Source organism: Euprymna scolopes, chromosome 29 (assembly GCF_053919585.1).
Source record: "Euprymna scolopes isolate OS-2025 chromosome 29, ASM5391958v1, whole genome shotgun sequence".
NCBI lineage: Eukaryota > Metazoa > Mollusca > Cephalopoda > Sepiida > Sepiolidae > Euprymna > Euprymna scolopes.
Genome location: NC_136510.1, coordinates 52,178,042 through 52,205,591, shown reverse-complemented (window position 1 = coordinate 52,205,591; position 27,550 = coordinate 52,178,042). Strand labels below are relative to the sequence as shown.

Genomic DNA, 27,550 nt, shown 5'->3' with positions numbered 1-27,550 from the left:
GTGCCACATTAAGAATTTTTTTATATTTATATCAATTTTTATGTAAAATCTTATTGTAAAATTGTAAATTTTTTAATAATAATAATAATAATAATATATATATATATATATATATATATATATATATATATATATATATATATATATATACACACACACACACACACACAAGCTTTAAAAATCTTTGCACCCCCCAAAAATGCAGCTAGTTATCTGCCCTTGTTTTGGTTTAAACTGTGTGACCCAGCACAAGATGATGGCGCTTCCGTCTGGGGTCACTTTATACGCAAATTTATTCTCTTCTGCGTAGAGGAACGAAAAGAAGCCAAAAATAAAGAAGAAGACGAGGAGGAGGTTGCCCATGGCTCAGCAGGCCCCTAAAATGCCGTCGTATCCGAGGTCTGCTGGCTGGATAAAACCCGGTTCCGGGGCGAGCGGGACCCAACCCGGCGGCTCGCAACAACACAGCACAGCCAAATATGGGAACCTACGTCTTTCCTCATCGTCCATCACGTTGGAGAGAACTATCAACCTGTAAGTTGAAAGTTAAACAAAACTGAAATCCGAAGAAATTATGTTTTATGAAACTAATTTAACTTTTAAAGCATCTTCAACTTTTAATATTTTATTTTTCACTAAAATTTATATTTTTTTCTTTGCGTATTAAAGAACGAATTTTCGCGCGGTTTCAAAATCCAAATTCACGTTTTGTCGAATGAATGAACAAACCATCGTACACCCAATTTTACCTAAAATCGCTTTTGATTTTTGGAGAACTGTTATTTTGTCCTTTAATAGTAGGAAAAAAGGCTAATAGCTGGTTAAAGTTACTTCTGCAGATCAACCATATGAAATAATGTTATTTAGAAACACATTTTTTCCCTTTTTTTTTTTTTTTTTTTTTCAAATTTCTTTAGGGAAGGGAGGCGTTGTTAACTTTGAATTTTCACCTAACAATTTAATAAACAACAGATACCATAAAAATTGAATTTAATTTGAAGATCCTATCGCAAAAATAACAAAAAAACAAAAACAGCACAGTCCATAAACTGGAGAAATACCGGTTATATTACGGTACTCAAAATTCCTGTGCCATGGGTGCCGATATTGGTTCAATAAAATCCGATTACGAGTTAGAATACTCGAAAGACTATGATACAAAATGAAACTCTGGTTTCTGAAACGGAAAACTAAAAGTACTGATTTACGTTGCATTTATTTTGTTATTGAAATATTTACATTGTTGCATTGTATTTTTATTTTATAAAATTGAATTTAATTCAATTGCTTTGTAGTGTTATTAAATTTGAATCCCGAAAACAAACTGCCCATGTGATAGAAACAAATAAAATTTTTTTGGGCTGTTTCAAGAACGGGAGTTTAATTTTTATTTTGTTCGGCTGTTATAACTCGTTACCGAATTTCGTCAAGTGTTATTGTGCATTTTTTTTTTTTTTCTAAACTAAAGGAAAATCTAAATAAACATGCATTAGAGACCTATCGAATAACGAAATCTTTATTCTCATCAAAACCTGAATGAACATGTTTTCAGACCAAATATTGAAAAAAAAAAAAAAAAAAAAAAAAAAAAAAAATTATATAAACAAAAGAGAAAAGGGAGATAACTCTAAAAATTATGAAACTTATCTTTTGGACAAACATTCGTATTTTATTCTAAATAATTTTTCTAAATATTTTGATTTAACGTAATTATTCTTATAAAAAATAAGAATTTATCCTTCTCTGTAGAATATTTTATATTTAAAGTTTCCTGAATAATTAATCTTTTCTTCATTATTTCTTTTTTCCGCTTCACTATTAAAGCGGGAAACAAATTCGAATAGTCATTCCACATTTTTTCTCAAACATGCATGGTAGATTTTTAAATTTTATTATAGGAACAAAAAATAAATGAAAGATTTGATTTCTAAATTGTTTCATTTTTTTTGTTTGTGTTACTATACACAGATTTGAAAAAGTATTCAAAAATCAAATATATAACAAAAGGCAAGATAAGTTACTCCTCCTCTACCTATCTGCAAAAGTTTTTAGTGGTTTTACCCACGTTAAAACGTGAAATCTTTCGAAAATCGTCGTACAGTCTTTATCGATATATTTGAAAAAGCAAAATGGCTGCGTTCTCGCTGTTGAATACTAACAAGTACTACCACTCTGGGTCAGAGTGGACCTGGGAGCAATGGCAATTAAAGGGTGGCTCCACACTCTCCATAGCCCGCAAGCTGCGTATGTAGGTACGTGAAAGAAAAATTCAAAGTTAACATATCTCAAAATGGAACAGCTCAATAGAAAGAGTATGCAGAGAGCATTCTAATGATACTTGAACCATCTCTGTAGGACAAATAATAAGAAAGTTACAACAATTCTAAAGCTGAAATTTGAGGCTTATTTTTGACAATAGAATCAATGGATTTCCTTAACAAAGTTGTGACCGATATCAAGATTTTTCACAGTTATTTTGTCATAACTTTCTTATTTCTTGTCCGATTTCAAAAAGACAAATATCAGTGGAGAGCTTATTGAATGGAGAACAAGAAAAATATATTTTGAAAGTTTATGAATGAATTATTTACAAGATTAAGAGGTGAAGGGGGATGCGGGGGCGGAAGATGCAGTCAATTACTAAGGCAATATTACATCCCCGCATATGAAATCTGCTGCTAATGCTGATTTTTTTATGTCAAAATCCTCGGCATCTTCCTCGTAGCTTTCTCCCTCACCCCAGTATCCAATTATATAAACTCCCCCACTCCTCTTTAAGAATTTCTCCACTTTCCCGTTATAGACGGTCTTCTCCAAAGTTTCCGCATCAAACCAGATATGACATATGGAGAGTCCAACAATTCTTCCACTTAGGATGTCCTTCGTCCTCTTCCTAGCTTCCTCCTCCATCTCAGGAAATTCAGTGCTTAGATCTAGAACTGGTTTCCTTAGTTTTGCCTCGATTTTGCTTCTTTGAAATGTCACTTTCTTCTGCCGCTTTGTGACCAACCGTTTACTTATTTCTCTCTTCGTCTCCTCAGACTTCTTTCTTTTTGCCAGGCGGGTTTTCCGACCCATTGATATTGCAAGAGAAATCAGCCTGTCCTTCTTTTCTTGTGGAAGACTGTCAAGGTAGTCCACAACACCATTTTTCTGTGCTCGAATTCTACAGGAGATGTAACAGAGTGTTGCATTGGGGGCGTGGTCTTTCAAAGCACTGAACATTCCCATCACCTGTTCTGCATCAATATTGTTTAGCCTGGCTGATTCTGTCTCTTTCTTCAGGGTCTCGGTTATGTCCAGACTGAAGTACCTGCTGTACTGCTTCTCCAGCACCGTCACAGCCGCAGTGAGGCAAACTGTCATCATCTTCTTGAAGATCGGAAGATCTACAGGCGTCTGCTGAAGTTTGTAAAGCATATTGTCCAACTTCAGATCCCTGCCAAACAAGTCCTTTGTCGCAGTCAGAGTTTCTTCAGGCTTCAGAACTAGAGCTTTCACTTCGGCCAAGACATTCCTGACCTCTCCAATGGCATCTAAATGGCTGATATCAGACGCGGCGGCAGTGTAGAAGCGGCTCATCCATGGTCCCGAGAGGAGTATTCCAAGCAGGCCGAGGACCTGGAGTTCAACTTTGGTGACTGGTTCTTTAAAATCATGTGCGATGGCAGTCTGGAGGCCGCCACAAGAAACCAAACCTTCTTCAAAGAATTTTATAAAGAACTTACTATGTTCCACAAGCCTGCCACATATCAAGAACATGATATGCAGCCTGTTACCACGATATCGCGGAATCAATCCCTTAGGGAGACCAGCATCCCTAAGTGCTGCAGTGAACCCTTTGGGGTCTCCTCGACCATCCTTATAACGGAATTTATTGATTGCTAACATAAGCTGACTGGCTATGCAATCGGTTCCGAACAGCTGCTTACTCAAGTCCTTGGGTTCAACTGCCTTGAGGCTTGATCTCATTGAACTTGCTATTGTATCCAGAGGATGTAGATTACAGTTCAGCTCGTTGAGTTTTGTCCCCCAGGCATTCTCCAGTCGCTGGATAGTCGCATGGTTCACAGCAGCACGGTCTGTCATGGTGTTGGTTATGCGCTTGATAATTTCTTCACGCGTTTCACTGAAGTCCATGCCATAAAACCTGCAGTAGACATCACTGATGTTGTCGAATGTCTCTGTAATGTGCAGCTCATAATCTTCAGCAGTTCCTCCTGCCAACTGGTCTAGGGCCAGAACACGACTTGCCTCTTTGTTGGTCACATGCACAGCGTTCACGTGTATGCCCTCCTGTGTCGTAGCATCAAAACCAATTGTCAAGTGCTTCCCTTCCAGGACCATTTCAGCAGCCTGAAAGTCTGAAACAATGCCGAGTTCTCTGGCCATTATCTCAACCGTGTTCCTGTGTGGAATTCTTTCTACTAAAATTCCAGATCTCTTTGCATATTGCTTAATGAGAATTGGGATGTTATTCATAGGGACATGATTCACTATAGAGTCATATACAAACATCCTCATGTCCATCGAGTATGATCGCCCTTCTTTCAACAAACTAGTGTCCATTTCGCCAGCTTTCAACGCATCTACCTCTTCCTCAAGGATAAACTTTTCGTTCTCCATACTCTGGATGGTTTCATTTTTTTCAGTGAGTTCATCCCTCAGTATTTTTATTTCCTTTGTACTCGACACACATCCACTGCAGGAAGATGCCTTAAGACGTTGTACATTGCGCCGCATTTTATTTAACTCCTCCTTTGTTTTTTCCAATTCTTGTACCAAAGAATCCTGTCTGAATTTTGCTTTGATATCGCGAATCTTATTATCTTTCACGGTAAGCTTCAGTTTGAGGCGATTGATATCCTGATTGAGGTACTTTATTTTGTTGATCCGCGGAAAGTCAATTTTCGATTTCATTTCACTGAGTTTCTTTCGATGAGTTTCTTTCATAGCGGAGTGCGATAACGAAAGATAATCCAGCCTCTTCTTTAGGCGACGTGGGGTGAGGTTGTGTTTTATCCGAAGAGATGAGCGGACCGTAAGAGTTTTCTTGTCAGGGGTAGCAGGTGCTGGCTCTTCAGTGGAAACGTCTAAAGGCATACTGACTGGCTCTTCAGTTGAAACTTCATTGAGATGGAGGTGCTCTTGACCTGAAATAGAAATAGGAATCTTCAATGACTTTGACTGGACCTTGACATATTTCATTTATAAAGTTAATAAATCGAGAGACTTTTAAAAACACTACTTACAGATACTGCTTGATGAAACAGGTGTGGATGACACTGCCTCCATGGGCTGGGGCTTGACTAAAGTATAGGCTTCACTGCACATCTTTGAATACTTGTTCATGCCTTTATTGGAACTGACATCTTTTATTTTCTTGGCTCTATTCAATAGGGACTGAACTTGAGCGTACGTAATCGAGCAAGGAAACTTTTCGATGACAGTGTCTATAGTCTTTCTGATTGATCTATCATTGACGGTGTGAATGAAGAGCAGGTGTCCATTCTTTAAATTGTCCACGTCGTCGGGCAAAGCAGCAAAATTATCAGCTAGATACTGCCGCATCTTGCCCACTTTCTCTCGCAAAGCCTGTTGCTGCTTCTTTGGTGGCATCTTTCATTCAGCAATAATGCAACTTTGAATACAAAACCAACAAAATATTAATCATTAAACCAAAAATAATCCATTTTATAGACTTTATTTCAAATGTTAACAAAGAATGTGAACAAGCACATGGCTACTTGTGACCTCTTCCACTGGGCTAGCCTTCATATTTTTTTTTTTAAATGTGAAAAAAAAGAATACCTAGATAAATATTTCAGTCCTTTCCCACTTATTTTACAGAGATTCTATGTCATTAAATATTTTTATTGTTTTGTTTTCACCTGTAAAAAAAAACCTACCGGATTAAATTAAATGATTTTTTCTGTATAAATACTTTATCCCATGACGAGTACGTACGATGTATATTTTATTTAATATTTCTATTTTTTAATGTCATGAATAAACTGCAGAAGCACTAGCAGTATCAGAATTTTTGTAGGAATTTTTGACACCCCTAACACGAAACTGCGAATACAATATAAAAATCTCGTAATTTCTCTGTTAAAAGTGGGTTATTTATTTTCTTTATGGATTATACTTCCAAAATAAACTATTACAGTTGTTTTAAAAGTAATAGAAATATTTTTTTTTTTAAAAACAGTAATGAATTTTCCGAACTCAATAATTTTCAATTTTTAAACTTTAAAAATCTATCAAAATTTTTCTATTGATTCTATTTTTACGATATTTTCAGGGTCAATGTGAAATTTTATGTTCTTTCCAATAAACCGAATATAATATTTTAGACAAACGTTTTTTTTTTAATTCACGCCCCCCCCCCCCCCCCCCAAGTGTCATCCATTTTCAACTTTCTCTTAAAAAGTAAATAATTAATTTATGTCGGAGAGTTTTATATATCACAAATTGAAGAGAAAAGGTCAATAAATAATATATTCAAATTTAAAACAAAAAAAAATCCCTTTTTTAGAAATTTACCTGTAAAGTAAGAAGTTTAAAACCTTATTTTATAAGAACACATTGTTTTTTTTGTCTTTTTTTTTTTTTAATGAAACCTTGGTCCTTGCTCCTTTAATTGAAAAAAAAAATTAGGGCTTGAATTACATTTTTCGAGGAGTTATAAGGTTGGAAAGACAGGGGGTCGAATAATTCACGCCTCTCATCTTGAAATGTCTATTAAAAAGTAAATAATTAATTTATGTCGGAGAGTTTTATATATCAAAAATTGAAGAGAAAAGGTCAATAAATAATATATTCAAATTTAAAACAAAAAAAAAAATCCCTTTTTTAGAAATTTACCTGTAAAGTCCGAAGTTTAAAACCTTTTTTAAAAAAAAAAAAAAAACATTGTTTTTTTTTGTTGTTTTTTTTAATAAAACCTTGGTCCTTGCTCCTTTAATTGAAAATAAAAATTAGGGCTTGAATTACATTTTTCGAGGAGTTATAAGCTTGGAAAGATGGGGTGGAATTATTCACTATTTTCACGAAATTTCTGACACTGCTACAGAAGCACCGTTTTTTTTATATCTCATCATACAAACACCAATAAATATAATTTTTTTTTACATTTCTCATGAACTTTTAGCATATAAATTATTAAAATTTCTTTTAGCATATAATTAAAATTTCGGGTTTGTATTACTGTACACACATTCGAAAAAGTTGTCAAAAAAACAAATATATAACTAATAAATGTTATCAAAGGCAAGATAAGTTACTTTTCTCCCTAACTGGATATATTTTTCGTGTTTTTATTCAATGTAACATGTTTATTCAGCTCGAATACAGTGTTCATCGATGTATTGGAAAATTCAAAATGGCGCCCGACACTCTCTTTAACACGGTAAGTTCAAGAAAAGATGTTATAAATAATAAACTAGACAAAATACTGTTAGAAATTCGCTCATTATATGTTACCGTGACATAAGTTGACATATATTCGGTGTTTTTTTAATAGTATTTTGTCTAGTTTATTATTTATAACACCTTTTCCCAAACTTACCGTGTTTAAGAGAGAGTGGCCGCCATTTTGAATTTTCCAATACATCGGTAAGCACTTTTCGAGCTGAATAAACACGTTACATTGAATAAAAACAAAAAATGTATCCAGTTTGGTAGAAAAGTAACTTATCTTGCCTTTGATAACATTTATTTGTTATATATTTGTTTTTTGACAACTTTTTCGAATGTGTACAGTACAAACCCAAAATTTCTTTTAAATTATTAAAACTTTTAGAATTTAAAGTTTGCAAAATGTGCATGATAAAAAATATATTCATGAAAGTTTTATTTTTTAATTTTACAATTACTCTTGTATTTTTTTTTTAATTGTAAATTTGTTTATTAGTTTATTATAGAAAAAAAAAGCAAAGTAACAAAATGGAAGAAAAAAAAAACAGCTCGATAAAATGATAAAATAGAAAAAAATACATTTTGCCGGGGAGAAATGTTTAAGTTTAAAGAAAGTAAAATAATTTAAATCTTAAAAGTTCATTATGCTGAAATAAATTTTAATAATTTAAAAGAATTTTTTTTAGCCAGCCGTAGTTTGGCGTCATTGCCGTTGTTGGAAAATATTTGTAAACAAAGTGCGTAGGTTAACGATATGGCGTTAGTGAAATTTTGAAAATTTTCGTAACGGCTTCACATTTTAGGTAAACTCAAAACCAATGAAGGTAAAGTCATATAGGCTTCATATTTCGCACAAATAAGGTTTAATATCTATATTAACGAATATATATAGTTTCAAAACTATTATAACTTACCTTCAGGTCTAATAATGATGATTTAAATGACACTAAACTTCACTTCAAAAATTTTTACACTTCTACTGAGCGTATAGAAATAGTTCAAATACCAGCATGTAGCGAAACATGTGTGCTACCTCATCAGTATCGCTGCGGTGTAGTTAACCCCCCGGATATAGGTGGTAGGGGCAAATTTATGACACATACCTCAGCGCACAGAATTACGGCTTACTCAAGTTACCAATGCCACTTAACCCTCGCAAAAGCCTTGTCATTTTCACATACCTAGCGTATGTATGTGGTCAGTTGCCTTTCCGAGGATAAGGCAGGTTTCAACAATAATTCACAGGAGAACAGTTTATGTCAAAGACGAGACGTCGAAATGTAGCGAGTTGTTAGACAAACCCGACTCTTCATATGAAGAGGGTATTTAAGGTAAACAAGGAGGTCACGTGATGTGACGAAGTCCTTTTATTTCCTTCTTTCCTCTTCCTCCGTGTTGTACGGGTATGATCCGAATTTACGCACTTGTTTGAGCTAATTTATAATATATAATTTTCTTCCAAGAACTTCGGACGTCTTCGGATCCGTGACGGACGACGCGTATAAGTAATTTCCTCGGGAGTTACTTCCAGGGGGTTTTCTTGGGTTGGATCTTTATGGTCTATACTGTCATCTTGTGTGTTTTCTGTGTCACTGTGCTTGGAAGAGTCTGATTGTTCATCTATTGATGATTCGGATTCGACATGTATGGGACTATCTATTTCGTATTCACTTTCGGTATTGTTTTGATCAATGGTGTGGTAGTTAGGGTGTTGTTCAACTTTGATAATGTCAGACCTTCACTTTATATCTTTTTCCCTGAAATTGTTTATCTGTAAACTTTTGTACAGTACAATACTGATCTTCAACTTCCATCACCATATATTTGTTGCGAGCATTGGTTTTAACTCTATCTTGGTATAGATAGACGATCTCTCCAACTTTAGTATCGGTTTTTATTTCGGTAGTTCTGCCTCGGCCCTTATATTTAGCTGAGGATTCATGTCTTTTTAATCTATTTCGGTGTTTCTCTTCAATCAGGCTTTTGTATTCTATTAGTAGTTTTTCTCCTGTGATTTGGTCTCTCATTGTCCAAATTTCTAGTGAAGAGTAGCCATTTTCTCTGAATCTGCTGTTCATATTGGAAATTATTATGGCCAATTCAGTGTCTGTTATTTTGCCACCATTTGGTTTCAATTTGCATAGTTCTGTATGGAATTCTGATATTGAACGTTCACTAATAGGGTTTTTGTTAATGTTCTTTATTTCTCCAACCTCTATTTTGATATGGAACGATTCCAGTGAACTATCGGTGAGTAGGGCTTGAAATCCCGAAGCGCCATCGACCCTGATTTTTACTTCATCTCCTGACGGGGGACGGAATCTTGATATGGTGGTGATTAGGCCATCCTTAAGAGATTGACTGTTCTCCGATAGTAATAATGTTGCCTGTGTCAAGGAAGAAACATTTTCTCGAACTAATAATATCAGTTGTCCTTCGCGTTTGATGACATCATTAGCGTACCAGCTCCCAATTTTGTCAGGTGGTTTTGTTGACGATTGATTTTTGAACTGACTTGGTACCTGCTTTAGTGATACGCAAGTGTGGCAACTATTTACTGTGCGATTGATGGCTTTATTTGTATCCAGTGCATAGAATCCCATATTAAAGATTTGTTTTAACTGATGTTTGCTGGCGTGTTGGAGTTGTAAATGTAGAGCGACCAAAAGTCCATCTAATACCCCTTGGCGAATGACGATTCTTTGTCTAGCAGGCCGTAAGGCTTCTTCCCGCATAACTATGATTAACCCATCTGCAGGGGCTGATGAGTTTACAATGTTGTAAATACCTTTTAATTGTGGTTAACCCTTTCTTCTTTTTAGATGGAGTTCTGCCATCGCGTAGTAGCCGATATACTTGTTGTAAGTCTGGACAGTCTTGTTGAGCTTGAATCCACGTATTGCGAGTCATGTATGGGATAGGACAGTGACCAGCTAGTATGTCTTTTACGGTGACTTCTCTAACCACGGATTCCTCTAGGGCACTGATGAATTTACAGATTTGGCATTTTCCTTCGCAATGGATAGGATTTCGGCTGGCGTAATCCGATATATTATTTTTACCTGGTAAATGGGATAATTTGACAGGATATCGAGATATGACACTGAGGAACGTCGTGACTCTGGAGCTTGCGGAGAATGCGCCGCGTTGGAGTTTTTCATATGCTTGTACACAGGGTCGGCTATCCGTGAGTACTTTGGTGATGTTTTCTGATTGAATTATATATGGGCTGAAGTGTTTGATAGCCGACGCTATGCCCAGAGCTTCCAACTCACAAGCTAGCCAACCTGCTTGGTTGGATGTTTTACGAGCGTTGAATAGACCTGCGAGGTGGGGTTTGTTTCCTCTTAATACGAAAAGGGATGCCGCTAAGCCGGCAGAGGTTGTAGCTGCGTCCGTGATTATCTGTAGTTGGTCCTCTCTTCTAGGTAAGGTTAGGATTTTGGCTTGTTTAAGGTGTTCTTTGGCTTTGAGGAATGTGTCTTCCAGATCTGATGTCCATTTGATTCTGTCGTTTGACGAGCCCATTGCGCAGACTTTATCTAGAGGTGCTAAAAAATCTGAATGTTTAGGTATAACTTTACTTAGGAATTTGTAAGATCCTATGAATGATCTCATTTCTTTGATGGTTTCAGGGAGATTGCAGGCAGCCAAGGTATTTGGACGATGACTTGTAGCTTTGAGGGTTCCATTGGTCCATCGCCAACCCAGAATGTCTGTCGATGTTGGACAGCAAACCGTTTTAGATGGGGATAACTTCAAGTTATTCTTATGTAGTGTTTGTAATACTTCTTCCCATACGTTGTTAAGTTCCCGGGGTGTGTTGGCCCCGACATATAGGTCATCAGCCAATTTTACCACCGATCCTTTTATCATTAGATCGCCTAGGACTTTGGACATTAATTGTTCTAAAGCTGATTCAGAGCCTGGAAGACCCATCACCGCTCTGGTATAAACATATACACCACGGAATGGTGTACAGATGCCGACATATTTCATTGATGATTTGGCCAAGGGTATTTGAAAGTATGCTTGACTTAAGTCAGTTTTAATTAAGAATTTAAACTGAGCAATATGTCTTATGATGTCATCTACTTTGGGCATGAGAGCAGGTTGTGGTTTGGTGTACTGGCTCAGTTCAGTGAATGCAGTCACTAACCGGAAGCCTCCTGAAGGTTTGGTAACAAGGAATGAAGGGTTTACATATTCCGTTGTGATGTTTATGTCTTCTGGGCGTACGAAGACACCTTGTTCGTATAGTTCATCAATCTTGGTTTGGAGTCGCTCTAGATTTGTCCGGTTATATAATGGAATGCGTCCCTTTCTTTGTGGTGGTAGAGATACGGCAACATTAATCCTGTGTTGGAAATTTCCTGATCTTCCATTGTAGCATCCGATTACCGGTGAAAATACCTGATTATATTTCTTATTTGTCGTGAAGAAGATGGTCTTTTCTTCCTGGCTAAGGATGTTCGAGGGGTCCACAGAAATTTCTGCTGACCTGTCCGTTTGTTTGGAATCATTGGTAAGAATTATTGGAGTCGGTTTCAAAGTATCACTGGATAGTGATAATTGGGTCGTGTGGCGTATCTGACATACTTGCTCATGGCGTTTGATGAGTATGGGTATGGTGGACTTGTTGGTGAGCGTTATTATATCATGATCCGGTTTCACTAGCTCACATTGGATCCATTCATCCTGATTGTTATTGCATCTAGGTTCTACTGAAACTATTTTATCCTGGTATTCAGGTGGTATCGATAAGGCAACGCTGGAACCAGGTAGTAGGCAGGTCTGTCGTGGGACGCGCAATATAGTTGCTGCTTTAACATTAGCGTGTCTTTTTATATGGAGGTATTTGAAATCACAGCAATCACAGAGGTAAACGTGGTTGGTGTTTGCGCGAAGGTAAACGTCATTCCTGTTCATAAATGGCATGCCACCCAGAATGGCACAGTTCAGGTCCTTAACTACAAGTCCGTCGAAGCGAAAGCAGTGGGCTTGATTTGTGATTGGACACCTTCTCGAAACATTGAAGTGTACTTCCCCTTCTATTTCCATGGGGGAGACACCGTCCGCCATGTTAGCTTTGTGGATGGTGGGCAGGATATTTAGTTTTAGACGTCTCGCCTCGCCTCGCTTTTCCTAATTAAATTAGTTTCCGCACCGGTGTCCAGTATAATGATCGAGTTTTCTTTGTTTGTTTCTACTTCCATACACGGTGATGATACAATATCTACCTTGTTGATTTTGGGGTTCTGAGGTTGTTTAACTCGGACCATCCTACTGTTGGGTTCGTGGTACTCGAAGTCTTCGTCTTCTTCTTCAGATTCCGATAAGATTTCAATATCAGTAATTTTAGATCGAAGAAATCTTCTATCTGATGTTGGCATAAAAGGGCAGTTTTGGAAGTAGTGAGTCTCTGCACCTGGTCTGTTTGCTGCATCGCAGAGGCAACATTTCGGTCTTTTTGTCAGGCGACCTCTCTGGTTTCCAGATCTTCTACTTCTGTTGATGGAAGAGTATGCTATATTCCCTTCTCTGTCCCCTATTTCTTGTAATAGGGATGGTATAGCATCACTGATCTCCGCCCTAATAGAATATAGAGTGGAGTCCCTTAGAGTGATCGCGAATCTTTGTTTAACAATGGATGGTAGTTCTCGATGGATTGCATCAAGCCAGATCATCACCATGATGTTCTGTAATGTAGGGGTTAGGCATTCATCGTTTTCTAATTTTGATCCGCAATGTTTAATGGCTGAAGATTTTGTAATCAAGCTGTCTTCCATAAATGAGTAGCATCTTTCCCAGAGAGCCTCTCTTGTTTCATTGGCGCCACATTTAAATTTAAACATGTTCATTATGGTCGTACCGGATTTACGACAATCATAGTATTGACGGAGTCTATCAAAGATTTCGTCAATACTTTGCGCCTCTTCTTTTACGAAGGTACTACTAACAACAGGGGCATGGATGCTTATAAAGCCGAGTAGTACTTTTAGGTTAATGGCTTTTTTTTCCGCCGAGAATCTTTTCCCATTAACCTCTTGTTCATCGGTTATGAAGCCTCTGTGGGGGATGCCACTTGCGACACTGCACCAGGTTTTTAGGTCCTCCAAATAGCGTTCGAATTTATCTTCATTTGAGATATGGTATAATAACTGCTCACACCAGGCTTCGAGCGAGCCTCTTGATTCGTGTTCAGTGAGGATTCTTTGTTTAGTGCTGAAGGCAGACATCCTTTTATTTTAATTTTAATTTAAAAGTTTCCAAATTAATCACTGTGAAATTGAACAAGTTGAAAAAATAGCCGTAGAAAACTTTAATCAAAGATCAGGGTGGAGACTTTTTTTTTTTTACTCACTCAAAGGTGTGTTGTTATAAGAACAACAACATATAATTAAATCGACTATTGTAAAAATTCAATTTCTTTTAGAAAAAATAAACGAAAAATAAAAGTTAAAATTTCTAATAATCTTTGCTGTAATATGAGTGAGAGTAAAAATTTTTTTTTTTTTTTTTTTTTTTTTTTTTGTTACTTTCGTCCTTTCAATAGTTTAAAAGTTTAGTAAAGAAAACTTTTGAATTAACAAATGGCATCCGTTATTTTCTATCAATATCTGAAAGAAAATAAAAGTGAAGAAACAGTCTGATTAAATTAATTCTTTAAGCTTTAAGGTAAGATTCGTTCGGCAAGAACATACGTATGTATGTTATGTTACTAATAGAAATGTGGTGTGTGTTTTTTTTTTTTTTTTTTTTTTTTGTAGAAATGTCAAGGGGGGAAAAGTGTAAAAATTCAATTTCTTTTAGAAAAAATAAACGAAAATAAAAGTTCAGATTTCTAATAATCTTTGCTGTAATATGAGTGAGAGTAAAAATTGTTTTTTTTTTTTTTTTTTTTTTTTTTGTTGTTGTTACTTTCGTCCTTTCAATAGTTTAAAAGTTTAGCAAAGAAACTTTTGAATTAACAAATGGCATCCGTTATTTTCTATCAATATCTGAAAGAAAATAAAAGTGAAGAAACAGTCTGATTAAATTAATTCTTTAAGCTTAAGGTAAGATTCGTGCGACAAGAACATACGTATGTATGTTATGTTACTAATAGAAATGTGGTGTGTTTTTTTTTTTTTTTTTTTTTTTTGTAGAAAGTCTTACCGTACACCGACCCCTAGTCAATGGGCACTTATTTGCTTCCGTTTGTAAAACGTATTATTGAGGGAGGCTGAATTCTTTTGAATTTTTGGCCGCTGCCACCACGTATGTATGTGGTCAGATGCCTTTCCGGGGATAAGGCAGGTTTCAACAATAATTCACAGGAGAACAGTTTATGCCAGAGACGAGACGTCGAAGTGTAGCGAGTTGTTAGACAAACCCGACTCTTCATATGAAGAGGGTATTTAAGGTAAACAAGGAGGTCACGTGATGTGACGCTGGGGCCTCACCATCAGATATAGTTTGTCATATCCAGGACCTGCAGATAGGTAGATGAGTAACTTATAACATTTATTTGTTGTATACTAACATGGGTGTCCGGTGTTGCCCAGGTGTTTAGCGGTGTGTTGAGCAAAAAAAAAAAAAAAAAAAAGGTGGTAATAGGAAGGCAGGCTCGAACCCGTACCGTGAAGAAGGAAAAGAATGTGAAAAAAAAACGCGAGGTCTTTGCTGTTATGACCACCGTCAAACCGGAAGTGACGTAGGTTTAAATTAAGACTAGAATCGAAAAGAGGGGGATGACTTTTGAAAATATTGGCGAAAAAAGCGACCCTTCCCTGTAGAAAAGTACCCAGTTGAGGGTGAAGAAATTAATGTTTTTAGCCAATTTTTCGGTATTTGTCGTCTGCACTATCGAGTTTCAAAACGATACTGATCTTGTGAAAATCCGTCGCCCCTGTCGAAAGTTTTAGGCAGACATGCAAACATGCATACATTTATATATTGGTAGCTAAAATTTTCAACCCAAACTGATTAAAAAGCTTGCCCTATCTCTGAATACCCTTTATGTAAAATTTCAAATGTTTAGACCAGGAATTGTTTGAGTAATTTGCTAGAGACTGCAGAGGTCAATTTTTTTTTTTAACTTTGACCCCTTAACATTTCCTGTTTTTTGGCTCAAATTAAGTTAGATCCATGTCCAAGAAACCTATATCTAAAATTTCAATTTATACCAAAAATTGGCGGAGTTTGGTAGAGTTCTCAAAGGTCAAATTGTTGAACTTTGACCCCTTAACAGCCAAATTTCTGGCCGAAAACAGATTACAAAGACTTTCCCAAATCTCAATACCCTATATATCAAATTTCGAGTCTGTAGACTGAAAATTGATAGTTATTGTGTAGGGAAATGTACACACACACACACACACACTTTCCCTTTTATAGATATATAGATTTGAATTTTTTTTCGAATCTGTGTATAGTAACACAAACCTTTTTTTTTTTTTTTTTTTTTTTATATCAAAGTAATTTACTTCAACTGATGCACATAGGATCCGTTGTTTAATAACTATTAATTTTTTTTGTTTTCAAGTCCGAAGTCTTATTTTTGTTTTTTAAACAAATAATCCCGTTTTTGGCACATTGTTGATGGCCACAGATTTGTCATGTTACCTGTGTCCATATGAAACTGACTGATAAACTACAGCAAACTGAAACGAAATTATTTTATGATTTCATTCGTAGCACGTGGGACGCAACTTATCATAGATGATGATGTATTATATTGGTGTGTGGGTCATTCCATGTCAAATCGTTCAGAAATATGGAATTTTGAAACCCATATCCAGATCTTGCTATAGTTTGCACTGCAGATAGACAATATAGGAACTCAGAAATCCTGAAAATTTGAGCACATAACTCCAAGCGGTTTCCGATTTAGAGCATTTTGTTTTGGTATTAGTTGCATGATTCGATACCTGGGCAACAATTTTGTGATGTCAATTTTTTTAATATTTTCTAATTGAAAGATAGTATGATCCTAAAAATTCACCCAGGTAAGTTTTTTTTGACCCAAGGAATAAAAAAATGGCATCAGATTTTCTCGAAAATGAAGCCTTATAAAGATATTAAGGGCTTTTGGATTTTTCCATATGTGCCCCAAAATTGAATGAAAAAAAGGGTGTAGCTGGCATGGTAACGCATTACTTTTTTTCATATATATATATATAATTTTTTTAGACACAATAACTTGTTTCTGGACCAAAAATGGTTATAAGTTCTTGTTTCGTTCAGTTGCGCGTACAGCTGTTGTCTACACCCATGCAATGTCCGTACACAAAACTAAAAACTTGTCTTGTTTCACTGATGTAGCCGGAAGCACCTCACATGAAAGATTTTTTTTTTTTTTCATCCGATCGGATTAGGAAGAAAGCGAATTTCAAAAATATTTTTTCTGACGGCTTTCATTGGAGCTGGTTTGAAACCTATAAAAAGGGCACTTTGTGCCAAAACCAGTCAGTCGAAGTCAGCATGTGGTTCTTTTGTGTCTGACGTTAAACAACCTTTTTATTGTTAGGGGTTGGGAAACATCACGACTGTGATACCAGGCATCGGTGAATGTCAACCAGTTATGATTACAGATTTTTGTGAACAAAGAGAAACACATGGTTCTTTTCTGGAGGGAAAAGAAAATCATTAATTGCTTAAGTGCGCATGTGCGTATTCATTACATATGAAAACAGCAGTTTGAAATAATTTGCTTAAAAGCGTTAATTCTTGTTTGATAGGTGAACTTTTCATGCTGAGAATTTAGGTGCGTGAGGCATGTTGATGATTTAACGTCCCACAAGATGGAGTCGGGGCAGTGATGATGTTTACTCGTAGAACTGCATTCTGGATTGATTTGATTTCGCAGTTAAAAGCTTATATAGAACATTCCAGACTATTTGTTATGTCACTGTGTGTGAAACGTAATGTAATTCCTCTATTGTGTGTGTGTGTGTGTGTGTGTGTGGATAAACTTGCATGTACTTGATACGCATGCATGTTTTTTTATTATCAATTATTTGTTACAGCTGGATTTTATGTTTTGGCAAAAAAAAAAAAAAAAGGGTTGAAGGGCGATACTCCAAGGTGAATAGGCAACAGTCCGGGTTGCAAAAAATAAATACTCTTTAAGTGACCTGCCCAACAGGGTTTGGTAACTAGTATCAAAATGTTTGCAGGAGCAAACTTCAAATGGTCAGTTGCCTAGTCTGGTCGTGACTATAACAAAATCTCGACCAAGAAGAGAATGATTTTTTTTACACAGGCATCACCACATTATCAAGGCCAAGAGGCCACTCGAGGATAAGGGGTTAAAGAGTGTACAGTAGAAATTGGATAATATAGTAATCATTAGTAATGGAAATTCGGTAAATTTGTTAACTTATAAGGAACGGCTCATCAAGAACTTGTTTATGTTAGACTTGAAGACAACCATATTGTAGTCAGCCGGAAAGCAGAAGACAATTCCACAGGTGTGCAGTTCTAAGAAAGAAGCTTTGTTCATGGAATCTACATTTAGGTTTAGGCACAGATAAAGAGTAGGGGGAATTATTGATAGTGTTTTCAGCTAGACAAGTGTTTCTTGTGAAAGTTTGGTGAGGGGGTACCATAGACTGAAGCTCAGTCGAACACTTTCCATGAAAATAGAACCTGTTTTGTTTTTAAATTACTTCCACCCCTTTGACCATCAATACCGTTTGCCCTGCTTCATTCATGTTGGTTCGTTTATCCCCAGTCGGTTGGCCTCGCCCAACGCAAGCTTCGCTCCGCTTTATTTTAAAAAATTTTTTTACACACTCCCAACAAAAAGAACAAAAAAAAAACTCTGGTGAGAAAAAAACTATATATAATAAACTTATGTTCATTCCAAAACCAGAATAAAAAGAAACTGCAAAATATTTTGTTGGTTCTTTAAGTGAGCCCTGAAGTAAGCCCCAGATGGAGCACCCCCACCAACTCCTCCAATAGCTTGGTGTGTAGGTAATAGAAGTACACCAAGGTATTTTCAGTCAAACAAGATGGCCTAAATCCAACAACAAAGTCTCCGAAATTCCATTACTAACGATTACTATATTGTCCAATTTCTACTGTATACTCTTTAACCCATATCCTCGAGTGGCCTCTTGACCTTGATAAGTGGTGATGCCTGTGTAAAAAAAAAAAAAAAAAAAAAAAAAAAAAAAATTTTTTTTTAAATAATGATGAATACTTATGTTCGTAAGTTAGTTGAACGTTTTGTTTACAGATAAACTCATTGAGTTACTAGAGGATTCAACATTATAAAATTTGGCAAAATAAAATGAAGTAGGAATTTGTTAAATGCTAAAGAAGGTAGAACCAGAAAGTTTAACATAGAAGAAAATTATATTTTTCATATAAGACTAGCTTTTGGCTACTACTGCAAAGAATTCCTCTCATTTTGGATGTCGATTTGTTTCATCCCATGTGAATTTATTTATTTTTATTTTTTTTTTTTTTAGCCAACCATTCTCGATTGATTTGGTTCTGTCTTTTTTTTTTTTAAGAGAAAATTCCAAATGTTCCAACTTGGAAAAACAAGAAATACCATTAATTCATGTTGACAATTTATTAAAAAAAAATTTACTTCCTCCACCAAGGATAGACATCTTTTCATTATTTTTGACACAGAAAAAATATAAACAATAACAGAACAAATTCTAATTTGTTTAGAATTGGAAGCAAGGATTATTCTCAGTTTGTGTAAAAAAAAAAAAAAAAAAAAAAAAAAAAATTTTTTTTTTTTTTTTTTTAAAGATTTTTCAATGTTAATTACTTTTAAACGAGCATATTTTTTACTCTTGAAAATATTGTTTATGATTTTAAAGGGTGGACAATTGGTTTAAAGTTCTGCCATAATTTTTTTTTTCTTATGGATGGTCTGTTAAATTTATATAGAAAAGTGATCCCCCACTCTAAAATGTTAAATTTTTTTTTTTTTTTTTTTTTTTTTTACAAAGGCATCACCACATTATCAAGGCCCAGAGGCCACTCAAGGATAAGGGTTAAAGAGTGTACAGTAGAAGTTGGTCAATATAGTAATCATTAGTAATGAAAATTTGGTAAATTTAATAACTTATATTTTTTTTATTGTATTTTTTTTTCTCCAAATTTCTCCTTTCAAATTATTTATAAAAGCCGTTTAAACATATTAGACAAAAAAAAAAAGTTTTTTTTTGGGGGGGGGGGGATGGGTTAACCGATGCTGGATCATGTAAAAATTTACCAAACTTTTTATGCATGAATCGAAAGAAGTGACAACTGCATATAAACATGAGAATTTTTGTGTGCCAAGATGCACAAAAAAAAATCTGTAAACAAAACGTTCAACTAACTTACGAACATAAGTATTCATCATTATTTAAAAAAATTTTTTTTTTTTACATAGGCATCACCACTTATCAAGGTCAAGAGGCCACTCGAGGATATGGGTTAAAGAGTATACAGTAGTAATCGTTAGTAATGGAAATTTAACTTATATGGAACGGTTCATCAAAAACTTGTTTACGTTAGACTTGATGACAACCATATTGCTGGAAAGCAGGAAAACTGAAGTGTGCAGTTCTAAGAAAGAAGCTTTGCTCATCGAATCAGTTTAGATTTAGGTACAGATAAAGAGTAGAGGAAATCAGTGATAGTTTTCTGCTAGACGAATGTTTCTGTGAAAGTTTGGTGAGGGAGGTGGGACCATAGATTGGAGCTCAGCCGAGCACTTGCGATGAAAATAACGATAACGAAGAGACAAACTCGCAACATCTCTTCTGTTGCATAGAAGAGAAAAGACATCCCTTATGAGGCTACGAAGTCTATTTTGAACTCTATCAAGGCAGGATAAGTCCTTTCTACCAACTCCTGCCCAAATGTGGCAACAGTACCCCATCCTGGGATGTACCTGGCTCTTATATAGATAGAGAATTGCAGCAGCAGTGATCGATCTACTGGATCGATAGAAGGATCCCACCATTTTTCCAGTGGCCTTGGCAACGGATTTAATGTATATGTTCCATTTAAGATCAGGAGTGAAGGTCAAGCCTAGAAGCTTGTCAAAACATGAGGCCTTGCCAAGACTAGAGCCATTCATTTCAATTGATGCCAGATGGGGATCAGAACATTGATGATGTAAAGATAAAAGCTTGGTTTTAGATGCATTAAAAGTAACGAACCACCTCTTTCCCCATTGTACCACGTGCTCAAGAGCAGAGAGAGAATCTGAGAGAACTTGGTTGTTTACTGTCTTAGATGTGCTACCATAGATGGTAGTGTCATCAGCATAAATGTCTACAAATGATGTATGTGATTTGGAAGATCATTAATGTAGATCAGGAAGAGAGTTGGGCCAAGGATGGACCCCTGAGGAACTCCAGCATTAATACTGAGAGCTTCTGATTTCTGCCCATCAACCACTACTTGAACCTATCAGAGAGAAATGATTTAATAATTGAGAAGACATTTCCAGCTATACCGTAACTGGAGATCTTGTGAAGAAAACCTTTATGCCATACTCTATCAAAGGCCTTTGATATGTCAAGAGCAATTGCCCTAGAAAGGTAGCCTCAGTCGAGAGATTCGCTAATCCTATGAGATATAACTGTAAGCACATCTGTTGTAAATCTAGCAGAACGGAAACCATATTGTGTGTCACTAAGGTTATTTTTGCTGAGATGGTTGATTACTTCTCTATTTAACAGATTCTAGCAACTTACTCATGACGCACAGGAGACTTAGTGGCCTGTACTGAGAGGGAGATGAGCCATCACCTGAATTCTTAAATACAGGGCATACTGATGAGATTTTCCAGGGTGATGGGAAGCAATTCTACTCAAGACAACGTTTAAACGGTTTTGTAAGTATGGGTGCTAGTTCTGGTTGAAGTCTTTTGAGTACTAGAATTGGAATACCGTCGGGGCCGGTTGCTTTACTGGAATCAAGGTTTTTAATTAGCTTGGCAACATCACGTACAGATATTTATATATCACATAGCGTGTTTTCTGATACAGGAGGAAATATTGGAGGTTGACATGTTTTCTGATACAGGAGGAAATATTGGGGGTTGGCGGCCTTGGTCACAAAAGGTAGTTAGCTGCAAAGTTCTTGGCAAAGAGTTTGGCTTTGTCTGATGCTGACGAGATTACCTCAGGTCCATTGATGATAGTTGGGATAGAGCACATGCTTCTGTTCAGGATCCTGTTTGCTATTTGCCAAAACTGGTGGGAACCAAGCAGCTGCTCAAGCTACTTGTGACTTGACGGACTGAGCATACAACTCTCTTGCGTTCTTTATTACTTTCTTACAGTTGTTGCTGGCAGTCCTGAAAGCAGCTTTAGTCTCAGTAGATCTATTACATTGGAAGCAATAGAAGTGATTTCTGTGCGCAATGGCAGCAGCACATTCTAGAGAGAACCACGGCTGACTGTTAGGTTTTTGCTGGAATTTTTTCAAGGGTATGAAATGGTCTATACCTACAGGTTTAATACTATAGAGGACACATCCTTTTTAAACAGGGAAATGTACGGAAGCTATCCCAGTCAACCATAGAGTATCTATATACTGTACAATGGAGAGGTACATCTGAGGATTTATTACAATTCATTTTTGTCTTAACTGATACAACAGAGTAGTCGGAAGATTCAAGTGGAGACACAACGGAAGCTGAACACAGTTCAGGGCAAGTTGTGAGAAAAAGGTCTGGGAGACTTGCATACTGGCTGTCAGTATTGGTCACACGAATGGGTTCGTGAACAATCTGAGTGAGGTCATAAACAATGGAGAGATCATGACAGAATCTCCCTCTCATCATAGGTCTTGTTTGAGTGAGTTAACCATTCCACATTGTGAACATTAAAGTCTCCACAGATATGAATATTAGCTGAAGGATAAGCAGATAGGACGTGGTCAATTTTCTCGGATATGCTTTTAAAGATAGTAATTCCGCTGTTGTGCAGGTGAGAGAGCAAATATAAATGCAGTAGTTTGAGCAAGTGCAACCCGGAAGCACATTTTATTTTTGTTATTTAGAAAACATAAGTTTTAATTATGGAAAGGAAAAGAATATTTTTAAAACTACTAATGATTACTATGATATTGTCCAATTGACTACTGTGTACTTATTAACCCTTGTCCTCGAGTGCCCCCTGGGCCTTGATAAGTATTTAGAGGTAAAAAACTTGATTCATAAAATGAATTACGTTTTGTTCCCTCTTTTCTCACCCTCACTTCGGGTCTTTCTCTTGCTAAAAGCCATGTATTTCTTTTCACTTATTTATGTCTAGGACTAAACAGTTTTAAAGTTTTTATTACACTCTCAACACAATCCTCTATCTCTAAATACATCCTAAAATGGAGTACTGTTGCCACATCTTGGGAGAAGCCTTAAGAGTTCAAAACCGGCTCTAAAACGTAGTAGGTGACCCTCTTTTCTCTTCCTTCCACAGAAGAGATGTTGCAAGCCTAGCTCTGCTCTATTATTTTCATGGCAAGTATTCAGCTATGGGCATCTCCACTCCCTCCTCACCACAAACTTTAACAAAAACCACTCGTCTAGCCTCAACTACTATTAACCCCCCCCCACTCTCTGTGTGTAAATGTAAACGTAAATTCCATGAACAAAGCTTCTTTCTTAAAATTTTCCATCTGTGGAACTCTGTTCTGCTGACTACCACATTTAAATCAAATCTAAACAAGTTCTTGTTGATCTGTCCCTTTAGAATTGTCCAATTCTACCCAATTTCCACCAATAATGATCACTATGCCGTCATCTTGGTGACCACTCTACACTCAGTAACCCTTATCTTCGAGTAGCCTTCAGGCATTGATAGGTGGTGACACCCTTGTAAACAACAAAAAATAAAAAATAACAAAAAACAAACCTCAAAAACTCTGAGCATACTTCAAACAAAAACTGATTTCAACTAATTTAAAAGAAAAAAAAAAAAAATGAAAACACCAGTTGATGCTTTTAGAAATTACCACCCTTTGTTCCTCCTCCGTCCACCACCAAAAAAAAAATGTTACTTTTGAAGAGATTGTGTGGATACCCTACAGAACTTGAAGAGGGGAAATAATTTAGGGTGAAGGATCAGTTTTGCATATGAATTTAACGCAAAATGATCCCCCCACCCCCCACCCTGTCTGCATTTTAGGGCAGTTAACCATTTTTTTTCTCTGGAATAAAATATAAAAATAATGCTAAAATTAATGCAGATGAGGAAAAGTCGTACATTTTAATACTAATGGAAATTTGGTAAACAAAAGGTATATCATTACATTACTTCTATAGTCTTTTGATGTTCAATTCAGATGGCACATAGTGTAGTATCTGTTTTATGATAATACTTCAAGGTTAAGATATATTTGCATATTAATATAGAATTTGAAAAGATAAATTTCCCTTTGATGTAACAGTCACATTCTGCATTTTCTTTTGTTTCTCAGATACCCGTTAACCAACTATACATTTGGTACGAAGGAACCACTGTATGAGAAGGATGGTTCCGTCCCCGCACGATTCCAGAGGATGAGAGAAGAATTTGAGAAGATTGGAATGAGAAGATCTGTGGAAGGTGTTTTGATTGTTCACGAACATGGCCTTCCGCATGTCCTTCTTTTGCAGTTAGGAACCACGTTTTTCAAACTGTGAGTTTTTGCTTTATGCAACATTTTCCCCAGGATATGTTGCATCCTCCTCCTCTGACTTTGGTTTTTAATTTTTATTTCAAAGAAATTCTGGTTTAACAGTTTAAAAAAAAAAAAAAAAAAATTTCTTTAGATTGTTTTTTTTTTAATCTATGGGAGATGATTATGCTAAGGTATAAGTATAGCCTCCCTCCTACACCACATACATACTCTTTCTGAATCTTAGCTAGGCCCTGGATCCCCCTGTCCCAGATTTATACTCTTAATGTAGGAGTGTACTTTTATTTTCCTCGAATGATCACTTAAAAAATGCATTTTTTCTTTTTCATGGCCAAAAAACAGTATAAAATAAAAAATTTTAAAATTATTTGTGGATCACAAACAACTTATGCAAAAATGAATTTATTTATTGCGGACTATTATCCTCATCTTTCTTAGTTGTTGTTTCATGACGTTTCAGCCAACTATTCCTCTGGCCTTCGTTAGGTGGTAACCGCGACGGGATAGGAACCCCGAATCTCCTAACTGCATTCTCAGCAATTACTGCCATCCATATCGTCTCACCACGTTTTTGGCCAAGTAAGCCTCTGGCGGGCTTTGGGTAGGATTGAAACCGCTATCTTCAGACAAGTCTCACCTGACCAAAAATGTGGTGAGACGACAACTATGGAAGGCAGTAATTGCAGTCAGAAGATTCAGAGTTCCTATTCGTCGCGGTTACCACGCCAGAGAAATAGTTTGCCGAAACGTTGTGAAACAACTAATAAAAGATGAGGATAATTGTCCACAATAAATAAATTAATAATACTCATCTCAATGAATTTCAATTAAAATAAAATATGTCTCACCTGGAACCAGAGAGATTCAACATCTTTATCCACTGTGCCACCCAATGAAGGCCAGAGAAATAGTTGGCTAAAACATTGTGAAACAACAATTAGGATGAGGATACGTCTGCAATATTTAAATAAACAAATAATACTCATCTTAATGAATTCCAGTTAAATAATATATACAAAAGTTGTTTGACTTGGTAGTATTTGATGCAATTTAGGACAATATTGTATCTTACAAAACTGTGATATATGTGCGTATCTATAAAAGTGAAATTTTCTGTGTATTTACATTTTCCTACCAAACTACTGTCAATTTTCAGTCTACAGACTCAAGATTTGAAATAAGGGGTATTCAGATTTGGGAAAATCTTTTTAATTGGTTTTCGGCCAGAAATTTGGCTGTTAAGGGGTCAAAGTTCAATGATTTGACCTTTGAAAACTCTACCAAACTCCTCCACCAATTATGGGTCTAAACACTTGAAATTTTAGATGTAGGTTACTTGGACATGGATCAAACTTTTTAATTTGATTTGAGCCCAAAAGAAATGTTAAGGGTTAAAATTGGGGTCAAATTAAAAATTTGACCTCTGCGGTCTCTACCAAATTACTCGGCGATTTTTTTTTTTTTTTTTTGTATAAACATTTGAAATTTTACATAAAGTGTATTCAGACATATATCAAGCTTTTTAATCAGTTTTTGGGTGAAAATTTGGCTGCCAAGAAGTCAGTTGAAAGAGTTAACCGTTGCAGACTCTGCCAATTTTGGGTCTAAACACTTGAAATTTTAGATGTAGGTTACCTGGACATGAGTCAAACTTGTATATATATATATATATGCACATAAAGTTATGAACAGTACATAGGGCCCCAGCGAAACTGGGCTGAACTGCTAGTGGTAAATAAGAGTGAAAATGAAGCATTATTTAAGACTGAACATATTAATTTGCATATTTTCCTTACATGTTCAGCTAAACATTTTAAATTCTTTAAGTTTGAACTTTTTAAAAAATATTTTTTTTTCTTGTTGGTTAACTTTTGAAGTATTAAAAGTTTATATATATATTAGCATTACAAGCGTATGCTGTATTTTCGTGAACATCGGTAATATTACATATCTAATGTGCTTCAACAAGTCCTTTTTTTTTTTTTGTCAATTTTTAAAAGAATTACATTGATGGAAAGAGAATAGAATAAGCATTCCAATGATGTTAATTTATTTTTTATGCATTCAATGTTATGCTCCAAGTTAAAAATGAAATAACGGTAAAAAATGGCGACAACAAAAAGGGAAACTGTTTTTTCAATGTTTACAGTTCATATGTTGTGTTTGGATACACATGCGTGGGGTCAAATTTGATTGGTTATGACTGAAATTTTACAGGCTATATAAACATAGAAGTTCATCTCTATTGGACTTTGATTTATATTTTTACGACCACAGGAAGCAAAATTACGATCGAGCAAAGTTGAAAAAGAATATTTCAAAATTGATAAATAAATTGGATTTTATCATCCATTTTCATATAGATAAATTGGATTTTATCATCCATTTTCATATAGATAAATTGGATTTTATCATCCATTTTCATATAGATAAATTGGATTTTATCATCCATTTTCATATAGATAATAGTTTCAGAATTATTTTCATGTATAATGTGTAAGTATTTGATAATTATTGTGCGGAAATTTCTTTAAAATATTATCTTTTATAGAAATTTAAATCCACCTAAGGGGGAAAACGGCTTGCTATGCGCTGACTTTAGTCAGTGCATTAACAAGTTTCATTTGTATTCTCTTAAAAATAAAAAAAACTTTTCTGCTTTCAAAACGAAAGCAAAAAAAAAATCAGTTTCATTTTTTATTCTGAGTTTGTCAATTTAAAAAAATTATTTTCAAGTTTTTCAAATTTGGTTTCCAAACAATACTATTTTGTTGTTTTTAACGTTTTTAGTACACATGTACTAAAAGTCTTAAAAAAAACAAAATGTATTAAGTACATACGTTTCTGTTATCATGGTATTTATAACTTCTTACTTGTACTTAAGGTAGAACTGTTTTTTAGTAGTAAAACAAAAGAAACATTACAATAAAAGGTACTTGTGCACTTATGCTACCATGCTGAAATAACATTTAGAAACCCATTCTTAACATGGGGAGGTCCTAACTATGACATTAAACTATATCTAATGGTGAGGCCCCAGTTTGTGGGCTTTAGGGAGTGTGGAGCCACCCTTTAGGTGCCATTGCTCCCAGGTCCACTCTGACCCGGAGTGGTAGTACCTGTTAGGGTTCCAACTATGGGTTAAATAGAAACCGACTTGGAAAAAAAAAATATTCTGTTAAAAAATTTTTATTCAAAATCACTGGATTCGGCATTAAATAACCTGAAAAGGATTGATATACTGTAAAACAACCAACATGGAGAAGGAAGGGTGTTTTGTTAACTATTCTGTACTTTCACCTAACAATTAAATAAAATATATTGTGAAACTTGAATTTATTTTTAACTCATTGTCAAGACCATTTAAAAAAATTTTTTTTTTTACTGAGGATATCTAAATAATAATTAGGCGGTTCGATAATGAATTTCATTGTGATGCATTTTGTAAATTTTTACCTTGTTTCCACCTTAACATTTTTCTTTAAAATGACTACCTTTT

At 35.5% G+C, this 27,550-nt stretch overlaps 1 protein-coding gene across 12 annotated transcripts in view; it reads left to right on the top strand.

The window, feature by feature from the left end:
* Positions 1 to 219: 219 nt before the first annotated feature.
* Positions 220 to 27,550, top strand: part of LOC145252651 (cleavage and polyadenylation specificity factor subunit 5-like) — a 506,089-nt gene continuing 478,758 nt past the window's right edge. For 7 of the 12 annotated variants that reach the window (XR_013863643.1, XM_080112396.1, XM_080112395.1 and 4 more), the window contains exons 1-2: positions 220 to 534; positions 23,851 to 24,051. Coding sequence is in view for 10 of the 12 variants with exons in the window: in XM_080112396.1 (XP_079968522.1) it covers positions 362 to 534; positions 23,851 to 24,051 (374 nt within the window). In the remaining 2 variants the exon portion in view is untranslated. The remainder of the gene's footprint in view (positions 535 to 23,850; positions 24,052 to 27,550) is intronic. The other 5 variants (XM_080112402.1, XM_080112403.1, XM_080112405.1 and 2 more) reach the window with 2 other exon arrangements.